Source organism: Verticillium alfalfae, genomic scaffold, assembly GCF_000150825.1.
Source record: "Verticillium alfalfae VaMs.102 supercont1.9 genomic scaffold, whole genome shotgun sequence".
Taxonomy (NCBI): domain Eukaryota; kingdom Fungi; phylum Ascomycota; class Sordariomycetes; order Glomerellales; family Plectosphaerellaceae; genus Verticillium; species Verticillium alfalfae.
This window is the reverse complement of record NW_003315030.1, coordinates 1,435,504-1,456,515: the sequence shown is the minus strand read 5'-3', so window position 1 is coordinate 1,456,515 and position 21,012 is coordinate 1,435,504. Positions and strand designations below refer to the sequence as shown.

The 21,012-nt window shown below is 55.8% G+C and overlaps 5 protein-coding genes across 5 annotated transcripts; 3 read left to right on the top strand and 2 right to left on the bottom strand.

Moving 5' to 3' along the window:
* Positions 1 to 678: 678 nt before the first annotated feature.
* Positions 679 to 3,016, top strand: VDBG_07384 (conserved hypothetical protein; the record flags this gene model as incomplete). The annotated part of the gene is made up of 4 exons (XM_003002767.1): positions 679 to 1,397; positions 1,490 to 2,581; positions 2,640 to 2,820; positions 2,876 to 3,016. The coding sequence occupies 4 exons, from the start codon at positions 679 to 681 to the stop codon at positions 3,014 to 3,016; spliced, it is 2,133 nt and encodes a 710-aa protein (XP_003002813.1).
* Positions 3,017 to 5,342: 2,326 nt separating this feature from the next.
* Positions 5,343 to 7,673, bottom strand: VDBG_07383 (kelch repeat protein; the record flags this gene model as incomplete). The annotated part of the gene is made up of 2 exons (XM_003002766.1): positions 5,343 to 7,174; positions 7,232 to 7,673. 2 exons carry the CDS (start codon positions 7,671 to 7,673, stop codon positions 5,343 to 5,345), a joined length of 2,274 nt encoding a protein of 757 aa, XP_003002812.1.
* An 847-nt stretch (positions 7,674 to 8,520) lies between these two features.
* Positions 8,521 to 10,380, top strand: VDBG_07382 (WD repeat-containing protein slp1; the record flags this gene model as incomplete). The annotated part of the gene is made up of 2 exons (XM_003002765.1): positions 8,521 to 10,201; positions 10,259 to 10,380. The coding sequence occupies 2 exons, from the start codon at positions 8,521 to 8,523 to the stop codon at positions 10,378 to 10,380; spliced, it is 1,803 nt and encodes a 600-aa protein (XP_003002811.1).
* Positions 10,381 to 10,945: 565 nt separating this feature from the next.
* On the bottom strand, positions 10,946 to 12,446 carry VDBG_07381 (salicylaldehyde dehydrogenase; the record flags this gene model as incomplete). Its single annotated transcript, XM_003002764.1, has 3 exons — positions 10,946 to 11,521; positions 11,572 to 11,776; positions 11,869 to 12,446. The coding sequence occupies 3 exons, from the start codon at positions 12,444 to 12,446 to the stop codon at positions 10,946 to 10,948; spliced, it is 1,359 nt and encodes a 452-aa protein (XP_003002810.1).
* Positions 12,447 to 17,855: 5,409 nt separating this feature from the next.
* VDBG_07380 (predicted protein) lies at positions 17,856 to 19,357 on the top strand (the record flags this gene model as incomplete). The annotated part of the gene is made up of 2 exons (XM_003002763.1): positions 17,856 to 18,209; positions 18,695 to 19,357. 2 exons carry the CDS (start codon positions 17,856 to 17,858, stop codon positions 19,355 to 19,357), a joined length of 1,017 nt encoding a protein of 338 aa, XP_003002809.1.
* Positions 19,358 to 21,012: the final 1,655 nt, after the last annotated feature.

Below are 21,012 nucleotides of genomic sequence, written 5' to 3'. Positions count from 1 at the left end.
TGTACTTTTTGGTTCCTAAACCACAGTCAGAGGGGCGAAGCCTTGTCCATTCACCATACCATCGAGCTTCACAGCATCTATCGTTCGTCATCATTCATCGGCGACAATAGTCTTTACTCGACGGCGTTAGGCGTCCTCTGTTTGCCATCGCCCACTTGACCGCCCACCTCCCGTGTTCCGGTGTCTGACAAACTACCTGACTGCCTCGGCCTCGGCCACTTCAGTAGCAGCAGCCGCTAGCCAATCCGCCGGCGCGCCCATCATTGCGAGCGAACCGCGCAACTGCGAACACTCCGAAGGGCTCCCTCCTCCTCCTACTTATCGACCTGTCCAAGTCCGGCGTTTGGCTTATTCGGGATCCTCTACTACTTAACATACCACACTTTTCCAGGTGGACTGCCTGCGATCTCAGCCGGTTCGACTCGTCACGACCCGCAAACGTCGAGAAGCGAAACTCCCTCCCCCAAGTCCCCTGCACCGCACCTGCAGCCCCCCCCCCCTTGCCTGCTACTCCACCGCCTTTCCCCTGTTATTACCTTATTACCTTCTGGCGCAAAGTACTGCCCAAGACCGGCGACCCTCTTCTCGCGCTAACACCGCCCGCTTGTCCTAACTCATCAATCGCCCTGGCCCTGCACCTGTGCCTGCCCTGCCTGCGCACTGCAGCCCACAGCTGACATGAAGAGCGCTCTTCGCTGGTTCGCCCCATCACCCTCCTCCCCTTCGAGTACCGAGGACCCTAAAGAAAGAGACCCGTCCAGCCGGTCCGCCGCTGCCGCCGCCTCCGCCTCTGCCTCCGCTCACTCTCATCACTTTCACGCCCACACGCACGCACTCTCGTCACACGCAACCAAGGCACAGCACCCCTCCGCATCCAGACGCTCCCACTCTCCTGGCACCGCCGACTCCTCATCGCCCTTGTCGGACAACGTCTTCACATCACCCTCTCCAGAATACTCCCACTCAGCCTCACTCACGCCGAACTCGCCCCAACCCGCCACGCCCACCGATTCTTACGCCCGCGACACCGCAGGCCTTACCCCTTCCAAGCCAATTACCATCGCCACCCCAACGCGATCCTCGGCCAACAATTCTCCCACCGCTCTCCCACCCAAGTCGAGCTTCGACAGGAATCCTTTCGGCATTCCTGAAGACCAGCTCGTGTTCGCTCCCATTTCCTTTAGTCAGGATACTGACATGACCACTGGACCCTCGATGGATTCCGCCATGGGGCGCAGTCGCCAGGACTCCTTTGTGAGCGCCGGACCGAAACCCATTTCCATGAACAATGCCAGCCGCGACAATGCCAGTCGCCAGAGGCGCGAGAGTCTCGCTGGCAGCCTCATGGCTGGTGCCAGTTGGGGCGGCATGTCCCTGGGCAGCTTCATTCGCGATGAGTATGTCCCGCTGAACCCCGCCTTCCTCCCCCGTGTTGCGCCTTTTGCGCCGCCTTGTTTCGTGAACGCCTGACTAACGACTCTGCGCGCAGTATGCTCATGGCCGGCACCTCGCCCTTCACCCATCAACAATCTCCGTCACTGCATTCCTCCTCTTACCTTCCAAAATTCGAGGCCAACTTTATGAAGGACTTTACGTGCTGCGGACTCAACCTGTCTAACCTGCACGAACTTTTGCAACACTACGAGGAAGCCCACACGCAACCGAGCCCAAATACCACGAGAAACGGACCTTTCGCCACACAGTTCGCGCCGCTATCGCCGCCAGCGGGGTCCAGGGCTTCATCGGCACGGCCCTCTATTGGCTCCGTTTCAGCTCTGGGCCAACAGAATGTCTCCAAGCTTCAGCAGTCCCGACCGAGTCCCAGCATCTCATCGGCCGGTATGGCCAGCATGGGCGTGCAGATGGGACAGCAGCCGGGTCAGCAGCATCCCATGTCAAACCACATGGATGAACTGGATGCAGTCGAGGACATGGAGATGGATGATGCAGTCGGACACATGGAGATGGATGACGACAGCCAGAGGACGATGCACCAGACGCGGCAGCTCTTCGGCCAGCAGCAGCGGCCTCAGCTCCATGTGAATTCTTCGGGCATCACACAGGGCCTTCGCACTTCACAGCCCACAACCCCTGCGGCTGCTAGCTTTGGCTTCCAGCACAACCCTACCGTGTCCTCTGTGAATACCCCTACCCTCACTACTCTCCAAAGCCCCCAGCAGCAGCGCGGAAACACTGGTTTCCAGAACAATCAGATGGACAGCATGGTTGACGAGGAACTTCCTGGCATGCCTATGGGGGGCAATATGGACCTCAACGGCGCCAACTTTGGCGGCGACATGGGCTTCGGCAACGCCAACAACAACAATATTACCAACTCGGAGTTTTGCATCAACGACCCTGGCAAGCACCTCTTCAGTCCAGGTGGCGCTCTCACGACTCAACAGAGAGCTCTTCAAGCACAGCTCGTCACACTGGGCTTTGACCCTAGTCAGCCCAACAGCGCTGCCAACACGGCCCTGATCCAGAAGTTCAGCGCCATGTTGCACAATGAGGAACAGAAACCTTTCAAGTGTCCAGTCATCGGTTGTGAGAAGGCTTATAAAAACCAAAACGGACTGAAGTAAGTTCATATCGACCAATCTAGCGCCCACACTTTGACTGACTTTTCCTCACTACAGATATCACAAGCAGCACGGTCATCAAACACAGCAGCTCCACGCCAACGAGGACGGAACATTTTCCATTGTCAACCCTGAGACGGATGCGCCCTACCCTGGCACACTTGGTATGGAGAAGGAGAAGCCATTTTCCTGCGACGTCTGCGGAAAGCGGTACAAGAACCTCAATGGTCTTAAATATGTATGTTGGCATGATCATTCCCGTCCACAAAGGCCTCGCTAATCCAAAAACACAGCACAAGGGACATTCTGCGCCATGCAATCCCGACTTCAAGCTCCTGGCGGCTGGGCTGAACATGCCAGGTGGGCTGCCTGGGCTGATGGAGAACCAGCTTGGCAATCTTCCCGGTATAGGAGAGGATCAGCAGATGATGTAACGCACCTGCATAGGCACGTACTACTGAAGCTGGAAATGTCTTTCAGTTTCACGACGAAGTACCAGCCGCCGATCGTTTGACGTCCGAATTCAAGACAGCACTTACACGTTCGGATCGATTCGATTTACCACCTCTCGGAGCGGAAGGCCAGCCTCTGCATTGCGCGGCGTTCGTGGTTATTGTTTTCCCCATTACACTGCGGGTCCTCTCGGTTCACCCGCAGCTGTTTCATTCCCCTTTGCCTGCTTTATACCCGATAGATCGGCCGGCGCCATTCGATGATTTGGGACATACCAATGAGGGCTGTAAACGCCTCAATACACTATAATACAGCCAATGGAGACGACGTCGTCTACGAACAAGGATCAGCGTTCGACCATGACTGCTATGGGTTTCTTGACGACGAACAATTATTCGAACCGCTGATTTGTTATGTCTTTGTTTCGAAATTGTTTTATTTGACGTTTATGTCTGGCGCTATGGAGGTGGTTGCCAGCGCTGTCGTTGTTGCTGTTCAAAAAGCCACATGATGCTTTCTGCGCACGAAAGTGACGAGGTGATCCTGACGACGAGGCATCGGGCGTTCAGAGTAGTTGTGGTTACAACACATGCAAGAGTGTCAGTTTCGGCGAGCAACGAAGATGACGATATCTCTTCACCGTTGCCAGGCACGTTAAATCGCAAGATTGGTTTATTCGGCGGGGTTTTGGTTTTTGGGGGGTTTTTTTTTATTTTGATCTTAGCTGAGCGAAACGATTGCTAGATTGCAGGCGTTTTGACGCTGGGACACGTGGGTGTCGGAAAAGTTCCAAGCGAGCAGGCAGTATGAAGCTCAGAATAGAGAAAATGTTTTTCATTACTAGTACTCGAAGCCGTTCATCCGTGATGGTTTCTTCTGCTTGCTCTCGAATCATGAATCACAATGAGCGACTTAGCGTGACTCGCTGGCGAGAGCGTAACGGTACATTTGTATGAAGGTCGTTGGGGCCATCTCAAGGATTGGTTCTTGATCTTTGGTGTTCCGTTGTGCCTCCTGCAGGGGTGAAGGCGGGGTCATCCTCGCGTTCGGGGTAACTAACAGCTCAAGAAAGGTGGGACAAACCGGCCGGCTGGCAGGGGAGGGGAAGGGTGATCAAACGAACCTGTACCGTCTTCTGGCCCGGTGAACGCAACCTTGACTCGCGCGTAGGGCCAGCAAGTCGGAGGACAGGATGGGGAGGGCCGTGCTCCTCGGCGAGTAGGCGATGGAACACAACACAGCGATACGATGATGGTGGTGAACCTACCAACGTACTGTTCGCTGATAAAAGAGGAAGCAGGGAACCGGGGACTTGAGGAAACGGAAGGGTCAAAAAAATAAGAAGGCGCCCTTTGTGTGCCTACGGGTGGTTGGCAGTCCATCTATTGGCACGCCCGGAAAGCGGATGAGGTACCCTAGTCTAGAGTTTCGAGACTATGAGCCTGGTGCTTAGCAGCTAGGCAAGCCACTGCTACGTTGTTTCCGCCCGTGCCTGCAAAGTACCCTGTACATACATACACATGCTTTTGTGCTGAGCGGAATCAGAAACTTGGGGGAGGGGGAGGAATTGCTTCTTGCGCTATGTCTAGTCCTGAGTCGCGTGTTGGAGTAACCTGGTGGCCCCGACTCGCGGCGGGCGGCCGGGTGAGGGTGGCCGGGGACCGGTGGGGGGGTGTCCAAGGGGGTGCCACAGCACGCCGGTCTTACAGGAGATCGACGTGAGTCCTCCATGGACATGATGCGATGATCATCGGCGTTACTGGGTTGGGGCAGGGATGGCGGGGAGAAGGGGGTTGGAGGGGAGAAGAACCTTCTCTAATTGGCATGATAGCCGATGATGAGCATCGAGGATCGAGAAATATCAGATAGAGAAAGCATCATCAAGCGATGCAATCAAATGTATTGGAGGAAGGCTAGAGATAGTCAATGGTGCGCCAGTGGAGACGTGAACCAAACGCCTTGCGATGCACCATCGTATGTAAGAAACCGAAACAAATGAAAAAGGGTGATCCATTAACGCCGTCATTGGGCAAGGGCAGAGGTGGCAGGGTTGTTGTGGGACGACGGACTCCAGTATCGGAAGTGATCGATGTCGTGTCCCTGGCCATCGCTGGGATTCGTATCCTCCATGTGTTATTGTTGCAACCGATCACGTCTCCCACCCCCACGCTCAAGCGTCGTCACCTGTTCTTTCCAAGCAAAGCCGCCAGTCATCAGTCGACCAAGCGTGAAATCATAACCATGTATCCTGCATGCAAGTCATGTCGTACTGACGTGGGTGCCATTCGACCCCTACCGCCAGCCGATTCAGCTCATCTCTTCGTCATCGGGATCGTCTTCCAACATCTGCGTCGTCTGGCTGCTGAAACTCTGCTTCCTGCCGACGCTGTCACCGTATCGGGAACCGTTTAGGCTGCCAACGTACTCTAGCTCCTCACCTCCAACGACCCGGCCCTCCATGTCGATCTCTTGAGACAATTCGACAAGGGCTGTCCGGGGTAAACGGAGAAATCCTTCAGTCCGGACAATGCGACCCCAGTGTAAGAGACAGAATTGCGCAGCCCGCTTCCTCAGCCACTCCTCGTTAGCAAGTCCGGCCGAGTGCCATATGATACAGGCGTGATCGACATCGAGCTCCTTCAACAGTCGGTTCACACAGAGGAGCCTCAGACGCGGGAGGCCATAGATGTTGGACAAGACGAGAAGGCCAGCGACGTCGGCGAGTTCCGTCGTGGCCTCGCTGCCTTGCACAGACGTGCCGTGGATGCTGTCTGTGTAAAGATAGTAGAGAAATGCTCTGACGACGGAGTAAGGCTCAGGGATGTGCATCTTTTTTGTGTGGAACTCAGCCATCTGAGAATTGTACAATCGGGCAAAATGAGGCCATCGTGCCTGCAGGATGAGTTTATGCACGTGTATGGGTTGTGATGTATGAGTGCCCGGAGCAAGCCAGTTTTGGTCGGGAGTAGCTTCGCCGCTCCGCGGCGCGCTCTCCTCATCCCAGGGCCAACCTCCAGCCAGGGCCGTGATCACAAAGTCCGCGCCGCTACCCGATTCAGGAGGCTGGTCGAACAGCGATGCGAGATCTGCGCCTAGACCCCGTGATGGCTGGTCGATCGCACGAGTCGGCCGAGATTGCGTCACTGGCTCTGATGCGAGGTGGTTTCCGAGGAACCCATATTTGCGAAGATCAATCTCCATGATGTCGCTCAAGTATTCCTCAAATCCATTGGGCCCCAGGTCGTTGGCGGGTGGATCTGTCGGACAGCCGAGGAGCCACGCCTTCGTTCCATCTTCGTTCATGGTGCAATAGTGCCAGCGATAGCCAGTTTTGAATATCTCCCTGCCCTCGGCAAGCTTTTGCCATCGGAGTGTCTGAAGGTCCAGAGCTGACAAGGAACATTCCTTAGATGTGGTAGTGACTGCTGGCGTAACAAAATCGAGCAGCGTGCCTGACGAGTATACGTGGAAGTGTATACCGGAACCTTGCGGTGGTATGCTGGGCCCGCCTACAAACTTGAGCGAGGAGATGGTGCCAGGTGCAGGCGGAGCGTACGTCTTCATCTGGAAAGAGGGCGGGTTGACTTGTTGCGTCCGAGAGTTGGCGGCATACCCAGAAGTACCAACCGCTGGGGTTTGTGTCAAACTGTAAGGGGGTCGGGGTGAACCGACAGCGCGGTTGATCCCCGAGTTTCGGTCGTAGATGCCAACATTGGGTGCCGAGTCGAACGCTGGGCTTCCCTTCAGGTCTAGCCACCACAAGTCTCCAGTCTTGTCCATATCTTCGCCCATACCACCGAACACCCACACCCTGTCGTTCCAGATGTAAACGGAATGGTCGAAGCGTCCAACGAAGCGCCATGACCTAGACCAGGTGAAAGTCTTCAGGTCGAGGTAGCAGATGTCATCTAACACGTAGTTATCGTTGCCTGTGATACCTCCGACAATGAATAGCTTGTCTTCGTGTAGAACAGCGGCGTGTCGGGCGCGGCCCTTGGGTTTCGGTCCGCTCGTCTGTGGCATTGTCCAATGAGCGGTCTTGAGATCAAAGACTATGAGATCGGACAGGTAGGTTCGGTGTTCGTTCTCGCCGCCAAAGACAAGCAGCTTATCGCCAGCGTACATGGTGGCGGTGTGTCCTGGGTGAGACAATGGTCAGTCTCATGCCGAGGCCGCTGGTCCAAAGAGTGACTTACCCATCCGAACACCTGGGATGTCACCATAATTGTCGATCAGACTCCACTGGTGGCTGTTGAGGTCGAGCTTGAGGACATGATTGTAGACCTCATCGGTGTACTGATCAAATCCTCCAAAGGCATAGATGGTGTTGTTTCCGCAGTAGGTCACCGAGGCATTGACGAGACATGCCGGTCGCTGGCCCAGGGTTTTTGTGACCTTGGGACGGTAGCCATCGAGGCCGGTCCTGTTCTTGATGGGCGAGTTGGGCATGATGTAGGTGTTGTTGGCAGAGCCATCTGAGCCAGGCGAGCTGTCGGAAGGGCCGGGGTCGCTGGAAGACGGCAGGAGAGAGGAGGAGGCACGGCTGAGTGTGTTGGTGTTGGCGCTGGGGGTTGATAGTGTAGGGCCGCCAAAGAGGGACGGCGTACTGGCGCCAGGCGTGCCAGGCTGCGCCGCCATGGTTGTGATGTTGACGGATCCGGATCCTCGGCGATTAGCGGCAGATCGTAGCGGTCATTTCAGAGGGTCAAAAAGACGGAAGAGCGTCTCGGCGTGAGGGTCGACGAGGGACTGAAGGAAGCCGACGTTTGGAAAAATATTTGGGACGATCTTGACAGACAAAGGAGACGGTCGTTCAGGCAGCGCAGCCGCGGTCGTTACCTGCTGTTCCTCTTCCGGCCTAGCGGCTCATGGGCCTGAGTCGGGAGGGAGCAATCGTTGGCAGGCGGTCACAAGAGGCAGAATGGAAGGAGCGACTGACCTCATCGTTAGTGCACAGGCCAGGAGAGAGGCGGCTAGACACTGCTAGAGGAGGGAGCCAGAAGGACGCCACTGCAGGAACAGGGATGAATTTATCAGCTTCTGGTTGGCTCAAATTGGGCACCCGGGGTTGGCTGCCGGAACATTGCAGCAACCGCGACCGGGGGGACAGGGATGGAAGCCGTTGCCCGGCCAGGTCGACAGTGGGGCCTAAAGTAAATAAAAGACGTCCAAGGTCGAGCTCACCATGCTGCAACACTTGTCTCTTCACCATGCACACTCTCCACCTGCAAGCCCTCCAACAGCCTCTCATACCGCTCTCCTCGCGCTTAGCCTGTGAAAGAAACAACCATCAAGTCTGCTAGATCTTCTTCGCTGCACTCTCCTCGCTCGAACTGATCGTCCCTTTGACTTGGAAACCGTTCTTTGCTCAGAGCCACAGCCATCACTCGAATCTTCGAGAATATCGACCATCATCATACTAACGGTGTCCGCACCCATTCAGGAACCTTTGGTTAGAGTCTCTTGGAGCTCTCAGACACCAAAAATGGCCTCAGCCGCCGTGACCACGCCACTCAAGTCCCATCGGGGGCTCTTCACTACCCGTACCGCCGGCGGGCGCATGCCTTTGACTCCTTCGCCTCGCCAGTGCTCGACCACTTCAATCCCGCTGAACCTCAACTCCTCGCCCTACACTCCTGAGCGTCAGCCGAGCAAGGACGGCTACAGGCCCACCAAGTCCACGTACGGCGGAAACCTCACCGCCCACCTCGCCCGCTCTGCCACCAAGCCCAAGTCCTCTCACCGTGACTCTCCCAAGTCCAATATCGCCCGCGGTGTCGCTACCCCTCGCAAGGCTCTTGAGCTCGGCGTGTCCGACTTCACCTTGACTGGCTCGGGAAAAACTCCCTCTAGTGCCAAGCCCAAGAAGTCCCAGAGGATCAAGTCCAGCAAGACCACGATCAACTACGGCGGCGATCGCTTCATCCCCAACCGCGGTGCGAGCTCTGCCATTTCCAACGTCGGCAGTGGCAAGCTTGATCATGCCGAGAAGCGTCCCAAGTCTAGCAACGGTGATGGCTCCGCCACTCTCTCGTCTGCTGCCGACGAGGCCCTGGCTGCCCTCGAGGGTCTCAGCATCAACGATGATGATGAGCCTACCACCTACGCCCGCCCTTCCCCCAACACTGTTGCCTACCAGGACTCCCTTGCCAACGCCTGCGGTGTCAACCTCAACACCCGCATCCTCCAGTTCAAGCCCGCGCCTCCCGAGTCGTCTAAGCCCATCGACCTTCGCCAGCAGTACAACCGTCCTCTGAGGGCGGCCACGGCCACGAGCGCGCAGTTCCGTCGCCGTGTGGCCACCGCTCCTGAGCGTGTTCTTGACGCACCTGGTCTGATCGATGATTACTACCTCAACCTGCTCGACTGGAGCTCCGGGAACCAGGTTGCCATTGGTCTGGAGCGCAACGTCTACGTCTGGTCCGCAGATGAGGGAAGCGTAAGCTGCCTTCTCGAGACCAGTGCTGACACCTACGTCAGCAGTGTCAAGTGGTCTGGTGACGGCGCCTACGTCGGCGTCGGTCTTGGAACTGGTGAGGTTCAGATCTGGGACGTTGCCGAAGCCCAGAAGGTTCGCAGCATGTTCGGCCACGACACCCGTGTCGGTGTCATGGGCTGGAACAAGCATCTCCTTTCGACTGGTGCTCGTAGCGGTCTTGTCTACAACCACGATGTTCGCATCGCCGAGCACAAGGTTGCCGAGCTCGTCTCCCATACCTCTGAGGTCTGTGGTCTGGAGTGGCGTTCCGACGGCGCTCAGCTCGCTACTGGCGGCAACGACAACCTTGTCTCCATCTGGGACGCCCGCTCGCTGTCGGTTCCCAAGTTCACAAAGACCAACCACAAGGCCGCCGTCAAGGCCCTCGCCTGGTGCCCCTGGAACATGAACCTTCTGGCCACGGGAGGTGGTTCGTATGATCGCCACATCCACTTCTGGAACTCTACCTCGGGCGCCCGCGTCAACAGCATCGACACTGGCTCGCAGGTCACCAGCCTGCGCTGGAGCCCCAACTACCGCGAGATTGTCAGCTCGAGCGGCTTCCCCGACAACTCTCTCAGCATTTGGAGCTACCCCACCCTGGTCCGCAACGTGGAGATTCCAGCCCACGAGAGCCGCGTTCTGCACAGCTGCCTGAGCCCGGATGGCCAGATGCTTGCCACTGCTGGTAAGTTTACTCTAGCTTCATGATCGCCGAACGCCCCTGCTGATAACAATGCTCTAGCTGCCGACGAGAGTCTGAAGTTCTGGAAGGTGTTCGAGAAGAAGGCTGGCTCCAGCTCTGGGGTTGGTGCCACCGGCACATCGACCAAGGCTGAGATGACCAAGCAGATGACCATCCGCTAAGCGACCATGTATCTCGTGCTCGACAGCGACCTGCCGTTGCTGTCGCCCGCCTGATCAATCAAAACGACAAATGTAGGTATCTCAGCCCCTAGGGCATTCACTGTTCTGGGTTTCCAGCCGGTCTTCAGCAAGCAAGGAGTCGGGGTGTTACATGCTTCCAAACAACGCCGTGGCACGAAAGAGCTTCTCCACGATGGCATGAGATGAATTGGTCATGACGGTCACGATCAACGGGAATTGGATTGGGTGTTCTTCCCTGTTTTTGAGACGCGGCACATTTGTGCCTGCAACAGAACTATTGGCTTCCTGTGGCAAGGGGGAAAGTGGCCCGCTGCACAACATATATCAGCTGAAGGGGAGGGGGGAAAGCCTTCGTCGAGTGACCTGCCCCCCTCGGGCGTTATGGGACATCATGGGACAACGGAATAATACGGAATTTGCTTTTTTACCATCACCATTCCTTTGCCTGTGTGTCGTTCAAGTGAATCGAGCAAGTGTTTCTCTCATGTTTCTATACATACATGATGATAGCTTATGTGTGCATCATTTCATCGTAGCCAATCCATCAGTCCTGATACGTGATGGTCTTGGTCCTCACCCACTCCTCCAAGGCACCGGCGTTGAACCTGCCGTACCCGCTAGCCTTGGCACCGCCATGAGGCAGCGCCGGTTCGTCGTGCACAGTCATGCTGTTGATGTGCACAGCGCCCGTCTCAATGTTCTTCGCGAAGCGCAGACCTCTGCGTAGGTCCTCGGTGAAGACAGCTGACGACAGGCCGTACTCGGTGTCGTTGGCAATGCGCAAGGCCTCTTCCTCCGTCTCGACCTCGTAGAGGGACACGGTGGGGCCGAACGACTCGGTCTGGTAGATGTCCATCTCGGCTGTGACGCCGCCGAGCACGACGGGCCGCATGCGCGTCGGCGAGGCGTCGTCGGCATTCGGGTCGCCGGCCACGACGCGGGCCCCCTGGCGCGATGGCATCACGGATGAGCTTCTTGTTCTTGGTGACGGCAACCCCAGCAATGAGCCCCGGGGGGCTTCGGCCGGCGAAAAAAGATTTTCCCTTCGGCGTCGCGAAGGGGCGGGACTCAAAAGGGCGGGCGCTCCCCGGCCTTTGTGGACAACGGATGCGCTCGGGGGCTTCATGGAGTTTCTCCCCCCCCTTTGAAAAAAGGCGCCGAGGGGCCCACTTTCTGCGCGGCGAGCTGGAAGCCCAGCTTTTTCCCCAGACGATGGGCCGGGGGCCTTTCCCCCCCGAGCTCGAGGAGGCACGGGCTTGAGGGTTTTCCCCGGCGAGGGGGCCCAATGATGCGACCGACGCCCGTGGAGCCGGTGAAGTTGATTTTCTTGACGTCGCGGTGCGCGATGAGCGCGGCGGTGACGGCCGGGGCGTCACTGGGATCGTGCGCCAGGGTGTTGAGAACGCCGTGCGGCAGACCAGCCTCGTGCAAACACGAGGCGATGGCCCAGGTGACGCGAGGGCTCACCTCGGACCCTTGAGAACGACAGTGTTGCCGGTGACGAGGGGCCCAGCAATGGCGCGGATACCGAGAATATAGGGTGCGTTCCATGGGGCAATGGCGAGGACGACGCCAAAGGGTTCCTTGACGATGAGGGCGGAGCTACCTTCGCCGGCTGGCGTTGGGATGATGCCCTCTACCGAGTGCACCCGAGCTGCGGAGGCGATGAGTATATCGGTTGTGACCTTGAGGTTGAAATCGGCCCAGGCTGGCGTGGCGCCAGTCTCGCTCGTCAAGTAGCCGGCGAGCTCATCGTGGCGGGAGTTCATGACCTCGGCAGTCTTGACTAGGATGGCAGCGCGCTTCGCGGGCTTGAGTGCGCGCCAAGCGGGCAAGGCTGCGGCTGCAGCAGCAACGGCGGCCTCGGCATCGGAGGTCTGAGCAGAGGCCGATTCGTAGAGGTATTGGTTAGTACCTGCAGAGGTGACGGGAAATGTCTTGGAAGTGAGTTGTTCGGCGCCATTCAGGAAGAAAGGCACTGTGTTGGAAGACTTCGAAGAAGTCTGTGGCGGGGCAGCCGACGAGTCGGAGGTGGGGTCAGACATGGTGGTTTGCAGTTGGTGAAACTGAGTCGTGACAATGACTGGATAGGGATTTGGGGATCCGACGTTTTGGTATCTGGCGTCCGACGAGAGAAGGGGAGCAAGAGAAGTTGTAATTGAGAGGTTTTTTGGTGCATGAGCGAGAACAGATGGGTCCACCCAGATGCGTGTCTGTGATGTAAGACGTTGAAGTGGTTGTTTCCGCTCTAAATAAACAGCTGCAAGTCGATTTAAGGTCATTCGCCCGGACCCTGTACCTTAATTCCTTGGGTAGGACAGACAAGTTACACTAACCCCGCGAAAGTCCGGGGAGTTGGATCTTGACTATCGAAGTCGACCCCGCACCGGCAGTGAGGCAAGGCAGACGCTCTGGCGTCAGTGACACTGATGGCACTCACGGTCGATGCAATCCAGCAAACAATGGCAGTGCCGATGTCTGCGCCGCTCGTGAATGTCAGCTGATGTGAGTTGTCCATTCAGCATATTATATCACGTAGTTATGCCGGTTGGCGGCGCGGTCGGCGCCTGGGGTCAGAGCTTGCCCAGACCAGCTGAACAAACGCCTGGCCTCAACGCACGTAACACGGTGGTCATGACGGTCCAAACGTAGCGACTCCAGAGGCATTGGATTGCATCGTAGCTCATGATTGAGGCGGCCGCTTGTGTCGATGTTCGAGCAATGAAAGATGAGCGTAATCGAAGGTCCATCGAATTCGATGTCAAGCTGGGGACGGGTCAAAACGGGTAGGTGGGCATGACTTGAACAGGTCGCAAGTGGGGTGCACTGGTGCTCATCTTGGGCGTTTTTTTTTGTTAGAGAGATACCTGGAGATGCAGCATGTACCCAAACTGTATTAAGTCGTTGTCCGTTTTTCGTGCTTCCACTTCTGCAATACTGCCGGCTGGAGAAAGGGTTGAGGAATCGCCGACGTGTCAACTGAAATGGTCTCTACTGTGCGAAGAATCAGCATGGGAGCAAGCCGGTCAAATATGCGAATCCACAACCTTTGGAAACGGCTGCACCGGGAAGAATGTACTGTACATCCCTCTGAGGCCGGGGTGGTTCGGTGTAGGAACCCTGGCCTTGGTATGGGGGAGGAAACGTCAATGACACAGGTGCCTTTAATTTCGCTGGTTGTTTCTTGGTGGCCATGATGAAAACCCGACTAAGCTTGAGGCGTCATTGATGAGGACATACAGAGGGCGCAATTGATGTCTTTTCTCATGATGAAAAGGCACACAAGACCTGCTGACATAATATTCCAACTGATTTCAGAGTGCTCACTTTGTCTGACACTTGCGCCCTGACTAAGAATGGGTGGGCTACAGTCCGTCACTCCTGCCACATGAGCAGATAGGCGCGCCTTCTGCAAACAGGGCTCCTCGTGCATGCCGGGAAGGACCCCGCCAAGACAGAAAAAACGAAGGCTTTGGTCTCGACTTCCTGGGGGAAAACACACGTGCCTCAATATTGACCAATGAGGACGTTGAAAGAGCACCCTCCAGCCACGAGCTAACGGTGAAGAACCCCGCAGATGCTTTTTGCCGAGCCCCTCATGATATCGCTGCTTTAACTTTGATGTACGTCGCGCTCTGCCGACAGTGGCTTACAGTGCCTGCGCCACAGGCCCATCAATGTTCACCGTAAAGCCTTGAATGCACCGTAATAAACATACAGCTGACGGATTTGGTGGCAGTACGAAAACGGGAAGGGGCACCATTTTTGAATCGCGACTTCATAGGCTATCAAACATGACTGCTAAAGTAGTGCTTCCAGCGTAGATACTTTTTAAAGTGATACCTCGATTTACTGTCCAAAGGTCTGTGGCCAGCATACAAATCTGTCAGCCCATGTTTGACTGGGCAGATGTTTTGACCCCGTGTTCGGATGACCATTCGCGGTCGCCGGCCGGGCCCATAGCAGCTGACTACCCTCCTGGATACCTATGTAGGTAATGTGGGTAAGAGTCATGATATATGATGTGAGAGGAAGATTTCATTACGACACCAAGCAGCGGGGAACCCGGCCTCTCTGCTCGCGGACATGGAGATCCCCTTTGCGCACATTTCATCTTCATATACTCAGCATCGCATCACATGGGCAAATCAGCGAGTCTCTGTCTCTCCAAATAACCAGGCAACTATATTTCATAGGGAGCTCTGAAAAAAAAACATTTCTCTTACTCTCGGAGATCAAGTCCTCATATTGCTAAACCTACCCGATGGCGATTGTTGCGATTGTTGCGATTGTTGCCTTTTTTGGCAACTTGAGCTTGAATCATGTGTTGACGCGTCAGGCCGGTGAACATGCACATGCAGCGAGATGCTCCTTTCCTACTCAGGGCATATCTTTGCTATGTAACGTTTCTGCTCAGGTGCCAAGAGGATGACAGGCGATGCTGACATGCGCAGAAGTCGGGCACAAGCCTTGGCTGCGGGGTTTCCATAGCCAAAGGCCGTCCAAGAGGAGACAGGAACGATATTTATTCGACGTCTGAACGCAATCGATTCGCTGAACTTGATGCGCGTACAGAAATACTGCACTATACCGAGGAAAGGATCGCCATGTTTGTCCTGTGATTCTGTCACTACGAATTCTAAGTGGTGGAGGTATTCGTCGATCTCGAGAACAGAGTATGAAGGATGAACCGCGTACCGTGCTGATCGAGCAGCTGGTGTGACAGTGAGCTAATGCCGCATCTTTACTTCCCTCTGAGTGATGAGTTCGTACTATAACGTCTTCCATCGCCAAGGCTTTCTTCGGAGCAAACATCGACTCCGGCCAGGAGGAAAAAAAGTATTTAAACTGCTTTGATCTCCAAATCTTTTTGCTCTCTCCCAGACACATCACTCCAACAGTGTACACCATTCCTTGCTTTACATCTTGTCAAATATCTACAGCAGAAGTCACTCTTCCCAGACCTGATATTTCAACATGAAGCTGCTCTTCGTCACCTCCGTTTTCCTGGCTGCCGCGACTGCACTCCCTACCACTGGTAAGTCGCCACGGCAAACTCTTTGGATGTCTCTCCCTGGGAAAGATGACTTGGTTACGAGAGGGAAAACGTGCTAAGTTGGACCGCTGTAGGCGACAAGATGACCGAGCGCGAGGCGGATTGTGCCGAAGACTGTGTGGAGAGGCTCTGCATGGGTTTTGCTAATCTCGACTACGTCGCTTGTATGCTGAGTGAGTATAAGAGGACCAACTTGATAGTCCTTCCGAATCTGAAGTTACTTTTTGAGCTGACTACTTCTTCGGTAGGTTGCCAGACTATGTGTAGCTGATCTCCAACCACCTTGCTGTACCGCTTAAAGACATCAACCACTTCTTATTGTTTACGGCTCAAGGAGATTGAATTGATCCAGCGGTTGAAAGACACATGATGGAGATTTGGAACCGGCATATTTTTGAAATTCACCTACTTTTACTAGTCTCTAGCTTCCCCTGAGATAGTTCAATTGGACGAATAAATACTGATGTGGATTGAAATGGTGAGGCGCTCTGTTCAAAGAGACAGTACGAAGCCGCTGTTTCATCGGCCGAACTTCACAAGGTCGATGACGTGATGTTGGTTCGTTGAGGGTTGTCATGTGCCGAACTTGTATCCCCAGTTCTACGAGTGACCGTCAAGCTGAAGGAGGCCATTGATGAACGTGTGCCGGAAGAGAGTTGGTCGAATACAGCTATCCTGACAATAAGCAATGCCTTCTGATATGTAGGTCGCATGTGCAACAAAATCTCACCGTAAAGCGATATTGGCATCATGATAAACTCAAGAAGTTCGGCGCGAGTCAGTAGTCGGAGCCGTGCCACCCATTATATCTGGGCGACTGGCCTCGACAAAGTTAGTCATCGATCTTCGCACCGGCAAGATCTGAGCATCAGGAAACGGGATTGCAAGAGCGATCCAAACCCTATTCATGCATGACGTATACTCTTGAATACGTCGAGACTGGCGCTGTGTCTCGTGGCACGGAAAAATCAATACGAGATCCATCTACCTGCCTTGAATTCCTGTTGGGCGAGCCTCTTGCAAAGCCCGCGAGTTGTCTTTGGCAACCCCTGCCCCTGGGCGCAATGTATATTGTCATGTGCCTGCCCTGGCTAACTGCATGGGTTCAAACTCAATTCAATGGCATGCGCATCCGCCCATCACTTGACCTATGTTCCTTTTGATGTGCCTGTATCGAAGTTTCGGACGGAGGGACAAAGGTCGAGCCCCGCATGTCACAACACCAGTCATCGGATCGAAGAACATCTCCCCTACTCAGGTTGCACCCAGCAGTGCTACCCTTCCAGACCCAATACATTCGTCGCAGAGCTTGAGCCACTGTGACTATCACTTGATTTGTCCGTGGACGAAAGCCTATTCTCGCTCTGTACATGTTGTTAAAGGGCCGTGGGGGAATGAACAAATACCGCACCAGAGGTATATGCGGACTGAGGAAGTTGGCAGGCGCGAGCACGTCCTCGGCGGACGTTCCTCCATGTTTGAGGAGGTCGGTCTCCGAGTTGACTCACATTTCCCAAGGCCGTCTGACGGGTTCGTAGCGCGCCCCCAACCCGTTGACCACGAAAACAGACCACAATGTCCCAGACATGACCGCAGTCAGATGTTGCACTGCATTCGCAAGAGACACAAAATGCGGCAATGGCTGAGTCTGTCAAGGCAACGTGTTACCCGTGTTCTTGCAGCGCCACGTTGCGGTGGAAGTGGGAAGGAAACGAAGGTGCGAAAGGCGAGATCAATGTGCGGTGGATCTGGGGAGCATTGTGTGTGCGCGCGCGCGAACACAAGCAATCTGTTGAGCGCTAAATCGGCAACTGGCTGGCGGAATCGACTGGTGAAAGCGAAAGCTATGACTGTGGTATACATGTATGACGTACTTGTGCAGTCGATGCTCTTGACCGCGCCAAAAAGAGATTTGCCCGTTCACTCGTGTTCATCTCTACCTATGCCGTGATCCGAAAACGGGGTCTCGAGGGGAGCCGAAGCCAAGCCTTTGTCGCCCTATTTTGAGATACCAATGTGAGCGATGAGGTCAGGCTTGGGAGCAGGACCAGGGCAGTGGGGGTCATCTCGGTGGATTGACGATGATCGCTGTACAAAGACACTGTACAAAAGACGTGATAAGTGCACGCCGACTCGACCAAAGCGATGAGCTGAGGTGAATGGATCGAGTGAGTACCTTGTCGAATACGACACATGGGCTGGTGCCGAGGCAAAAGGTCGAGCGACGAATAGTAAGCAGATCCTTCCAAAATGCCCTACAAGGCCTGTTTCTTTTCTGGGCTCATCGACAACCTTCTGAAAGGAACGCGCAGAAATTTCTTGCGGACCTATAACGCATTCCCGACGTTTTCATGTTGTGGGGACGGCCACGACAAAGGTGGTCCGGAACAGGCAAAACATGATGTTGAAGAATGCCCTTGGGAATCAGGGGAAAGCCAATGGTCTGTGTGATCTTCCCCCAGCCTTCCAGTCTTGGCTGCCGCTGTGCCGAAGCCGAAGCCCACTAAAATTGAGGTCCTGGCGATCACTACGATCGGCCCACCTCAGCCACCGAAATGCGCCGAGTGTGGGTCCAAACGACCATCGTATCCAGGTGCGCCAGGTCGAGGTCGTCCGACTGTGCTTTTCGCCGATCCTCGTCGTAGTGCCTCGTGAACACGGCGCCATGGAGGCCGATACCTGGCCGACAAGCAGTGGCATCGTGCAGATGGCCAGCACCACGCTGATTCACACTGGCGATGCGACATGTCTTGTCCACATGGCAAAACGGAAGGGAGGCAGAAAGCTGGGTGGCGGTACTATTAATAAACTGGCGGGCTTGAGCCGTGCGTCATTCTTCCTTCAACAGAAGATATGTATGTTGCAATCTGGGGTGGACGAGCTAACATTCCATAGCGCAACCTAATCCCCTCTGTAGGCACGGCTGCGGGACTCACTCAACGCAGCGGCCGCGGGTCCAATGGTTCAGACCAGCCATCTCCCTACTGCCACGGTTCCCTCGAGCTAGGGCGTCAACCTCGTATTTCCCTTGCTAGCACCGAGACATACGATTGAAGCTTCTCGGCGGAGTCCGTCCTCGCATGCGGCTCTCCAAACACTAAACATATTTGTTGTTTACCCCTATAAGTAGGGCCCCTTCCCTTGTTGATTGTTGTGCAACTCGCAAGCCATCAAGCGTTTCACACCACGCCATCGTCTAGCACTAGCCACGTCTCACTCTACCTATCAATATGAAAGTCTTTCACCATCCTCTCTGCCCTGGCCGGCCTCGGCGCCGTCTCGGCGCAGGCCACCAACTGCCCTGCCCCCGGCTCGACCAGCGCTGCCGGCGACTACAGCTGCAACCCGGCTCACGCGTACCCCGAGGGTCAGCAGTGCGTCCTTGTCAACGGATGCTACTTCCTTCGCAGCAAGGCCGCCTCGTCCGCGGCTCCCCAGCCTACGGGCACCAGCTGCCCTGCGCCTGGCTCGACCAGCGCTGTTGGCGACTACAGCTGCAACCCCGCCCACGCGTATTCCGAGGGTCTGGAGTGCGTTCTTGTCAACGGCTGCTACTTCCTCCGTCCACAGTGCAGCTCGTCCGCGGCCCCCAAGCCCACCGGCACCAGCTGCCCTGCGCCTGGCTCGACCAGCGCTGCCGGCGATTACAGCTGCAACCCCGCCCACAAGTACCCCGAGGGCCAGCAGTGCGTTCTTGTCAACGGCTGCTACTTCCTCCGCGGCACTGGTGTCCAGACCGGCCACCCCAACACCACCATCCCCGCCACCATCCCCGCCACCGGCACCAAGCCTGCCGTCCTGCCCACCGACCACGTCACCGCCGGTGCCGGCGCTCTCTCGGCTTCGCGCCTCTCTGCGGTCGCCGGCCTGGTGGCTGCCGGCTTCTACATGCTGCTCTAAGCGGCAGGCGCGCTTTGCTTTTTTACGAAAATGACGGACCGGGAATAGATGACTATTTACACTACGCGGTGATTTATATGCTTAGAACGAACAGAAAATCTCTTGCAGCGGCTTAATATACTACCTCTTTTTTTTCACTTCATTTCTCTGTCTTTTCTTGTAAAAAGCAAACGAACCAGAGTCGCACCGTGCAAGCATCGTTTCGAGCCCCATTCCGTGCGTTGCCCCTGACACCCTACCCCAATGGATACGACCACAGTCACCTGGTGATGCTTGAACCTTGTTGGACCATTCCTCGTGGAAAGCTATCACCAGCACCCGCCGTTCCGCTTGGAAGCACACCAAGTTGGTGAAGGTTAAGGTCGACTAAGCGAACAAGTTTTGTGTGTGGTTGGTCAAAATTCCTGGAGAGGGTCGGTCGGTAGGTAGCTTTTGATATTGAGATATGCGCGCGCACTATTGAGTCCCCTGCTAAGGGATTTCCCAGCCTCAGCAAACTTCAGGTCATCAGTTGTTCGAGGGCACCCTGCAATCAAGCGCCTTTGCGCAAACTATCTCGACGAACGAACATTGTTCAAGTCGTTGCAGTAATTGAAAGTGCACGCACAGGCCTGGAATTGCAACATGGGTTTCTACCGTTTCTTCTACCTTCCTAAATTAGTAGGTGCTGGACTTGAGTCGGTGTTGGAAGCGTCGCACCGCCACGAAGTCCCCGACACAAACCATCTCCGTTTCTGATGGCACCGTTTCCCTACGTGTGTCCCGCTGTGCCTGTTTCTCATTGACGTTGTCATTATGTCAGCAAAACTGTGGCTGAACTTGGCAGGGTTGGCCATGCCTCTTAGGGCAGCAATGACGCTAACCGAATCCGCCTGGACCTGGGCGGTGGGAAACCCGAGAACCCCGCCCGCTTGCGTCCCCTCGATGAAAGGAACAGAAGGCACACCCGCGCGCGCGCGCAAAGACGAAATTCAAGGTCGAGCGAGTCTGGGCAAGAGTGACCCCCGCACACAAGAGGTGGTGCTGGTCCTTTGTCTTTCAATTTACCCCCCCCTTCTCCCCCCAAAATTTCCCCGTGGTCAGTAAAGCAAAACTTGGACCCAAAGTACGCCCCAGCCTCCGTGGTCGGACGTCCCCCTTCAACATCACAGCCCTCCTCCTCACCTAACCATCGCGACACCGGACACTGGCCACACACCCCGACATCTCGGCTCGGAGCAAGCCTATTCCACCCTCCTTCCGCCTTCGCCCATGGTCATGGACGGCGCCGCCATCCTGTCTGCTGCTGCTGCCGCTGGCGGGGCCACGCCTGTCAGTCCTACCAGTCCTGTGAGTGCCCGTCCAGGCAACACGCCGATTAGCATTGGCGTTGGACCCAATGGCGTCAAGAAGAAAGCGAAACAGCATGGTCATGAGCAGTCCTGGCAGCCCGGTTGGTCATGACGACGACACCCTCCTCGACGGCGACCCAAAGAAGCGTCAACCTGGCGTCAAGAGAGCGTGTAACGAGGTGCCGCCAGCAGAAAGTGAGTCACCCCCGGCCTTTTGCCTCGATCCCTCTTGTCCTCGCCCGTCCAGCCAAACCGCCGGGCGCACCGTCTGCCACGGGGGTTCGGCGACAGAAAGGGCCATTGGGAAGCCAAATCAGCTTTGAC